At 45.9% G+C, this 9278-nt stretch overlaps 1 protein-coding gene across 1 annotated transcript; it reads left to right on the top strand.

Annotated features, from left to right (window-relative positions):
* The first annotated feature begins 464 nt into the window (after positions 1 to 464).
* Positions 465 to 2183, top strand: LOC146613016 (paraneoplastic antigen Ma2 homolog). The gene is made up of 2 exons (XM_085377714.1): positions 465 to 884; positions 1044 to 2183. Exons 1-2 carry the CDS (start codon positions 465 to 467, stop codon positions 2181 to 2183), a joined length of 1560 nt encoding a protein of 519 aa, XP_085233840.1.
* Positions 2184 to 9278: the final 7095 nt, after the last annotated feature.

The following is a 9278-nucleotide window of genomic DNA, read 5'->3' as shown; positions in this document are numbered from 1 at the left end:
ATTTTCTTTTCTTTTTCCTTTTCTTTGGGGTGTTGAAATATTGTGTTTCTTGTCTTACATCTATTTTGATTGTTTCAATTATTTTTGTGATGCATTTGAGATGGTTACTGCATTTGAAGGTATCCCTACATTGAGGATGAGCAAAGGGAACTGATCCAAAAGGAAATATATAAAGCAAACTTTGTTTCATAAACCTGTGGTCGTGCGTGTTATGTGGGTTGGAAGTCTCATTGCTCTTACAGAGTTGCTACCGCCAATCTCCTTCCCAAACCTAGATTCGGATATTGTAGACATTGCACTTGGGCGAGCAGTATAGATCATCTCTTTATAGATAGAGGGACACACGTCCAGGTTACATAAAAAGTGGCGAGCCAGCCAGGAGATTGGTTAATAGTAGCTTTCTGATCTTCCACCCCACACTACGCACGTTTGAGATTTTTGAGATTTGTTCCACTGAGTCAGGTATGGATATTTGCAATCGTTTTGAGGTTAATGGTCAAAACTCCCTGTATGTAACAGGTATAGGACCAGAATACACAGATGAGGAAATAACTGCTGTGTTCAAAGTTAATGGAGATATTTCTAAATTAGTGAGGATCCCTGACGAATCAGGACAACCAGAGGGTAGAGCCCTGGTCCAGTATGCATCTGACAGGTCTATCTCTAGAATCGACCCCATTACTTTGGGTACCGTACCAAGTCCAAAGGACCCAGCTGTGATGTGGTTTGCGAGGACCATTAGAGATGTTTGTCAGGAAGTGGTGGGGAGGGAGATAGCTTGCAGATACCTGGACGAACTAAAGTCTGTCGCAGGCAGTGGCAGGAAAGGTTTCTTGAATGTGCTTCAGGAGGAACTGCATGGGAACCAGGGCACATCACATGACGTACACAGTAATGCTACACAGCCCTATGCAGCTCAAAATGCTAACACACCTAATAATGATCAAAATGAGCCTGCATAGCCCACACATGTTTATAGTGCATCTGCTAGTTTACCAACGAGCCCAGTCCACATCAGTGAGGATGTTTTTAACCCCCCCCAGATCCAGAGAGTGATTGTGGAGCATGTCATCCGAAGTGAGTCCACCACTTCACCATCCCCACAAATAAGGTTGCGCACCTTCTCTGGGCGGATGCCAAGGCCAAACGGTGAGGTGGACTACGAAACATGGCACACCCAAGTTGATCTTCTCCTTAACGATCCTTCCTTGAATGATGCTCACAAGGTGAGAAGGATTCTTGAGAGCTTGTTGAGTCCAGCAGCTGATGTTGTGAAGCCTCTTGGCATCTCTTCACCACCAAGTGTCTACATCACTCAACTTGATTCTGCTTTTGGTGTTGTGGAGGATGGAGAGGAGTTGTTTGCGGCATTTCTCGGCTCTAACCAAGATAGTGGAGAGAAGCCATCAACATACTTGAACAGGCTCCATAGCCTCCTCACAAGAGCAATTTCTAGAGGGGGAGCCTCAGCTGGAAATTCCAATGATCATTTGCTCAGACAGTTTTGTAGGGGCTGTTGGGATCAGAGCATCATCATCGGCTTACAGTTAGAGTGCAAAAAGGGAAATCCACCAACATTTCCTGAATTCCTCCTCATGCTGAGGACTGAGGAAGACCGCCGTTCCACAAAGCTAGATAGGATGAAAAAGCATTTAGGTGCTTCGAAAGCTAACATGTATGCCCACCATGTTTTTGATATGCCCTCTTATGACTGTGAGCCTGTCCCACTGCCTAACTCAAAGCCGAATGAGACATCAAAGCTTGAAAAGAAAGTAAATGAGCTAACTAAACAGTTGGAAAAGCTAAACAAAAAGCCACCGAGCCTCACTCATGATAGTAATCCTCCCCTAGTGGTAAAAGCAAAGCGAGATGAAACCTCTGATATTGAGAACAAGATAGCTGAACTGACAAAGCAAGTTGAAAAACTAGCACAAAATCAGAGAGAGAGTACTGAAAAGACCGACTGCTTTGCAATCAGTAGTAGTAACATGAAGAGGGGCCTTAAGGTGCCTGGAATGCCGAGGCCGTGGTTTTGTTTTAAGTGTGGGGAAGACAACCACATTGCTGCTCACTGCTCCAATGAACCCAACCCCGCACTGGTTCGCAAGAAAAATGCAGAACTCCGGGAGAGGCAGGATAAGTTTTTAGCTCAGCAGGCTGCTTCCCCATTCACTTTAAACTAGTAGCAGCTCCTGTTGTGGGACGTCCAGGAGCTGCAGTTGATGATAACCCCTGTCCCAACAGATCAGTTGATGGTGCTGGAACACAGAAGAAAGTCATAACCCACACAATGACTGAAACCTACCGTTGCACAGAGCGATCTATACCTGCAGGGCTTGTAGGTCCTCGTTGTGCGGCTTCTGTCTTTCTTGAGGGTGTACAGTGTGAGTCCATAATGGACACCGGCTCACAAGTTACAACAGTGTCCGAGTGTTTCCATAAGAACCATCTGTCTCACTTACCTATACATCCAATTCATGCCCTTCTTGAAATCGAAGGAGCAGGTGGACAGCAGGTCCCCTATCTTGGTTACATAGAAGCGCGTGTCACTTTCCCGCTGTCTGTTCCTGGCAGGAAAGAGGAGCTAGTCGTGTTAGCACTTGTGGTGCCAGAGTGTCAGTTCAACAGCAGGACCCCCCTGTTGATTGGTACCAATGTGTTATTACGACTTTATGAACAAGTACTTGAACAGGATGGTCCAGAGGTTGTTTGCAGACTCTTCTCTAGAGATTTTGCAGTGATCTTCCAGCATATTGCCCAGATCCATGACCTCAACAACCATGCTCATCCTGTCAGGTTACATGGTGGAAACCCCATCACCATCCCTGCAAAACAAAAGTGCTGCATCACAGGTGATGTCAGGTTGAAAAGGAACAGTCAGACCACATTTGTGCTTGAACCCAATGAACATCACAGGTTGCCAGGTGGCGTGTTCCTTGAGGCTGCTCTGATGGACATTCCATTTAAGTCTAGCTGCAAGGTCCCGGTCGTCCTGCGCAATCTTAGTGACCATGATGTTACGCTGCAGCCAAAATGCATCATTGCTCAAATATGTGCAGCTCAGCAGGTCACATCACTTGGACCAGTGAAAGGTGACTCTCATCACAATAAGCCTGACAGTGACAACCTCGAGTTCAATCTTGATGATTCACCAATATCTGAACAATGGAAAGATCGTATCATCACCAAGCTTAGATCTATTCCAGAAGTCTTTGCTGTGGATGACCTGTCATATGGTCACACCACTGCAGTGAAACATCACATCAGGCTACATGACGAGACTCCTTTTAAGGAGAGGCCAAGGCCTATTCATCCCAGTGACAGGGAGGCAGTCAAGGAGCATCTTAAAGAACTGCTTGATGCAGGAATCATTAAAGAGTCACAGAGCCCTTTTGCATCCCCAGTGGTCTTGGTCCGGAAAAAGAATGGTTCTATCAGGTTATGCATCGACTACAGGAAGCTAAATGCTCGAACCATCAGAGATGCATACGCTCTTCCGAACATTGAGGAGACCTTTGCTGCCCTTAGCGGTGCTAAATGGTTCTCCGTCATGGACCTTAAATCTGGTTATTACCAGGTTGAGATGGCCGAAGAAGACAAGCCTAAAACCGCTTTCACGTGTCCCCTCGGCTTCTTTGAATTCAATCGCATGCCTCAGGGTGTCACGAACGCACCAAGCACTTTTCAGCGCCTTATGGAAAGGTGTGTCGGTGACTTGCATCTCAATGAGGTATTGGTGTTTCTGGACGACTTGATTGTCTTTTCAGACACATTGGAAGAACATGAAGCACGACTCATGAAGGTGCTGAACCGTCTTAAAGATTTCGGTCTAAAGCTTTCTCCGGAGAAATGTCACTTCTTTAAGACGTCAGTAAAGTATCTTGGTCATGTCGTGGATGCACGAGGAGTTCATACTGACCCTGACAAGATATCCGCCTTGAGAGACTGGCCTCGTCCTTCAAATAGGAAAGAGCTTAAATGTTTCTTAGGCTTCGCTGGGTATTATCGGCGGTTTGTCGAAGGATATTCCCAGATAGCCAAACCTCTTAATAGCCTGACAGCAGGCTACTATCCACCAAAGAAAAGGGGCAAAGTGTACAAGAGGGAACGCTTCACGACTCTTGTGAGCCCTAATGCACCGCTCGGTGAGGAGTGGACTTCGGAGTGTGAGAGTGCATTCAGAACCCTGATCAAGAAACTGACGTCTGCGCCCATCCTTGCTTTTGCGAATCCACAACTACCATATGTTGTACATACTGACGCTTGTCGCGATGGATTGGGGGCAGCGCTCTATCAAGAGCAGGAGGGGAAGCTCAGAGTTGTCGCGTATGCCAGTCGAGGTCTTTCCAAGAGCGAGAGAAACTACCCTACGCACAAACTCGAATTCTTGGCCTTAAAGTGGGCCGTTTGTGAAAAGTTCAGTGATTTCCTTTATGGGTCAAGTTTCACTGTGCTTACCGACAACAACCCCCTCACATACGTCTTGACATCTGCGAAGTTAGATGCTGCTGGTCATCGCTGGTTAGCCGCTCTTTCTACTTACCAGTTTACCATCAAGTACAGAGCAGGGCAGGCCAACCGCGATGCAGATGGGTTATCCCGGCGGCCTCAAGGTCCGCCTCTTGAGGATGAAGCTTTCACTAAAGAAAGAGAGAGAATAGAGGACATGAAAAAACGGTTCATGGAAGCAGGAGATGACATGGATCATGAGGTGTTCTCTGCATTATGTCAACGTCATCTTGTGATGGTTAAAGATGAACGTCACCCTCATTCAGAGCAGCCTGTCATTGCGGAGTCTCTTGTTGTCGACCCTTCTGTAGTGCCTGATGTTTTCGATGAGGGCACTTTACCATCCATGGCTAACTCTGACTGGTGTAATGCTCAAAATAATGATCCGTCTCTCTCACGTGTCATCACCTTTGTGAGGAGAGCTGTAAAACCCAGTTTCAGAGAGACAAACCTTGAACATCCCGATGTCAAACTTCTTTTTAGGGAGTGGAAAAAACTTGAACTCAGGGATGGTGTCCTGTACAGGAAGTGGTCTGAGCGAGGCGAACTGGTGTATCAGTTGGTCTTACCCGAACAGTTCAGAGAGAGGGCACTGCAAGGAGTGCATGATGATGTTGGCCATCTCGGTTCTGAGCGTGCACTTCAGCTTGCTCGTGCCAGGTTCTACTGGCCGAGAATGGCCAGAGACATCGAGGAGAAGTGCAAAAAGTGCGAACGCTGTTTCAGGCGGAAGGCTGTGCCTCAGAGGGCCGCGCCTTTGGAAAACATTTCTGCTACTTATCCACTTGAACTTCTTTGTATGGATTATCTATCCCTTGAGCCGGATGATAGAGACACGAGAAACATTTTAGTCATCACCGACCACTTTACAAAATTTGCTGTGGCGGTGCCGACTAGGGATCAGAAAGCCAGAACTGTTGCGAAGGCTTTATGGGAGAACTTTATTGTTCACTACGGGTTCCCCAGTCGTCTGCTCAGCGACCAGGGCAGGGACTTTGAGTCTAAGACGATCAGAGAACTCTGCACACTGATTGGAGCAGACAAAGTTCGTACCACCCCGTACCATCCCCGGGGAAACCCAGTGGAGCGATTTAACCGGACCCTCCTTGGTATGCTAGGGACCCTGGAAGAAAGAGACAAATATCATTGGAGAGATTTTGTCAAACCTCTGGTCCACGCATACAATTGCACGAGAAACAGTACAACAGGCTATTCGCCTTACGAACTAATGTTTGGTAGGCAGCCCAGACTGCCGATTGATCTTGTCCTGGGAATCCAACCTGATATGGCAAGTCACAAGACCCACTCAGAGTATGTCAAGGGCCTTCGTCAACGCCTACAGGAGAGCTACTCATTAGCTGCTAAAAATGCCAAGAAGATGGGAGAGAAGAACAAGGCTAGGTTTGACAGGGAGGTCAGGGCAGCTGAACTCTTAGAAGGGGATAGGGTCTTAGTGAGAAACGTGAATATCAGGGGGAAACACAAACTGGCAGATCGGTGGGAACAGAAAATCCATGTTGTTGTCAGACGGATTAGCGACAGTCCTGTTTATGTAGTCAAACCTGAGACAGGGGAGGGGCCACACCGTACGTTGCATAGAGACCTTCTTTTGCCGTGCGGGTTCCTACCTGTAACTGAGATCAGAGAGCAAAGTTCTTCCACTGACGCATCGAGGAAAATGAGACTGAGGGGCAAAACAACAAAAGGCGTGCAAGGGGACACTGATTGTCAGGAGGACGAGTCGTACAGTGATGAAGATGAACTGTATCCTAATACATGGATGCCAGAAATCATCACGAAGGGTCCTTTCCTGCAGAGGGAAGGAGGCTTCAATGAGCCTCAGCCAGTTTCCAGGGTATTAAACCCAGACACCCCTTCTTTTGTGCCCCAAAGTTCCGCACACTTACCTGAAAGACCTACTCACGAGCTTCAACCAGGAACTCCTTATGTTAGCTCTGAGAATAGTGGTTCAGTTACACATCCTACTTCACACTGTAGGACTCCGGACCATATTGTCATTGATATTCCTGAACCTGATGTGACACAAATCTCACCTGATGAAGAGAACACAGATCTCATCACCACAGACCCTGTAGTTGCAGACACTGACAATGTAGTATCTGAGAGTCAAGAGTCCGAGAACGCAAGTGTCCGGCGTTCTACTAGGGAGAGACGTCCGCCTCGGAAACTCACCTACGATGAGCTGGGGGAGCCTTTAACCTTGGCCATTAGTTCATTCTTTCAGGCTTTAGGGGCTGCTATTTCACATGTGTCTGTACCGGTAGGGGCAGGTATGCATGCTGGGACTCATGCAGTCTAGAGGGGGAGAATGTAACCCTGGTAAGATTTACAGCAATCAGAAGTACAGGGTTCTTTGAATGCATCGTAGTCCTTGTCTGATAGTTTAATTTCCGGGCTTGCCCTGAAGGCACCATCTGCAGCTCCGTGCGCGTGAAGGTGTGGTGTAGAGGAAAAAGGACGGCAAGGAAAAACTCCATGCTGCCGCGGAGCACGGTTTTTTCCAGTTGAAAGAGAGGAAAGAGGTTTAATTAACATTTGTGAGAGAGCTGTCGTTAGCGGTGAACCACAGACGGGTACCTACCTGAAAGGAGCCGGAGTATTTCTTTGAACTTTTTGAACTATTCTGGTGAGTTAGCCTAGCTCACTTAGCACCGCTATTGCAGTTCAATGCACTGGAAAAAATAACTAACCAGTCAGAATAGTAGTAAATGTGTTTAATGATGTTTAAGATGTGTTTTCATAGTATTGCAATGTTGTGACAGTTTTGTTTATTATGAGTGTCTAATGTTTTTACTTTCTTGGGCCTGCTAGTTCAGCCGCGGCCAGCTAAGTGGTTATGCGCAGTTCACGTGCAATAGCTGTGCTGTTACTGTAACTGCGGGTGATGCACAGTAATACGGTGTATTTACTTTTAATGTGTCACAAGATGCAGATTTATTTTAATATTTCAAAAGAACCAAGGACATTAGGAACAAGGACATTTAAGGAATGTGGACATCTAACATTCTGCGTATTTGTGTGCAGACTGGTTTTTTTTTGAGGTACAGTTCCATGGGTGCCAAGTGAGGAGCTGGTATCGTGGGTCTAAGACACTGTTGCTGCTGTGGAGGCCTTCTCTGTGTCAGGACGCCGACACGTTGATGCCTGCCGTACCAGGAGGGCGGTAGGGAAAAAACAAAAGGAAGCCCACCTGAGAGATACCTTATCATTTTCTTTGCTACTTTTTCTCCGCCTGAGATTCAGGTCGTTTTCAGTTCTTAACCCAGGACAGTGGGTAACTGAATAAACTGACACCATAAGGAACTGGACACTCACATGCTATTTTCTTTTCTTTTTCCTTTTCTTTGGGGTGTTGAAATATTGTGTTTCTTGTCTTACATCTATTTTGATTGTTTCAATTATTTTTGTGATGCATTTGAGATGGTTACTGCATTTGAAGGTATCCCTACATTGAGGATGAGCAAAGGGAACTGATCCAAAAGGAAATATATAAAGCAAACTTTGTTTCATAAACCTGTGGTCGTGCGTGTTATGTGGGTTGGAAGTCTCATTGCTCTTACAGAGTTGCTACCGCCAATCTCCTTCCCAAACCTAGATTCGGATATTGTAGACATTGCACTTGGGCGAGCAGTATAGATCATCTCTTTATAGATAGAGGGACACACGTCCAGGTTACAACTACAATAAATAAGACACAGCTGTCAACTAATAGGCTTAGCTGGATGCTGAGCTCTTCAGTACACATATGATTTGAGAGGCAGGGGGCTCAAATAAATGTGTATTACAGTGCCACCGAGCAAAATCTCTGAAAAACCTTTGGCAACATGAAGGAGGATCTTGAGTTTAAACCCAGGCAGGGCTGTTCTGTGTGGAGTGTGCATGTTCTCTCCATGCTTGCGTGGGTTGTGTCCAGGAGATCGGGTTTCTCCCACTTTTGGGGAAAAAAATTCCTATAGGCTTTTGTAAGCTCAGGATACACCCACAAAAGAGACTGATTTCATGAGCTTCACTTCCTGGTTAGATAATGTGACATGTGAAAGGTCATCAGGTCATTGAAAAATGATTCTAAATATATTTTGAAATGTGAAAGGACATCTCTTCCTCATGGACACTTCTGGAAACGTCTCAAACAACACTTAAAAACTCGGTGAAAACAAGTTATTTCACTGGAAAGAGGCTAATACAGTAAACTCACACTGCAACTCACCATGATATTTATGTATATGTAGATGCACATGGCTGGAATAAACTTTTTTTTATGTGTTTACCTATATATTATCAAATGACATCTAGTAATAGTAGTCTGTGTACCTGGAGTTAAAGTTGGGATCTGCCTGATAAGACAGATAAGAATAAATGGCAATCAAATTCCATTAATCAATTTTCTTCCAAGGCTGGAGCCTATCCAAACTGTCATAGGGCGAGAGGTGGGGTATACCTTGCACAGGTTGCCAGTCTGCTGCAGGGCTAACACCCAGAGAGACAAGCAACCAGTTGCACTCACATTCACACCTGTAGGCTATTTGGAATGACCACTTAACTATCTGGATGTGTTTGGACTGTGGGAGAAAGTCAGAGTTCCTAGAGAGAACCCACACAGACATGGAAAGAGAGGCCACACAGAGAGGCCAGACGGTATATCAAACTCAGAACCTTCTTCCTGTGAGGCAACAGTCCCACCACACCATTATGCTATGTGAAATCAAAATGATCAAATTCTATAAAAGAAAGATTTTTGAATCAGTGAC

This window comes from Diplotaxodon limnothrissa, linkage group LG18 (assembly GCF_057381915.1).
Source record: "Diplotaxodon limnothrissa isolate DT_005_m linkage group LG18, D_limnothrissa_male_GT1.1, whole genome shotgun sequence".
NCBI classification, from domain to species: domain Eukaryota; kingdom Metazoa; phylum Chordata; class Actinopteri; order Cichliformes; family Cichlidae; genus Diplotaxodon; species Diplotaxodon limnothrissa.
Note: the sequence above shows the minus strand (reverse complement) of the source record. Positions and strands in the feature narration are given on the sequence as shown.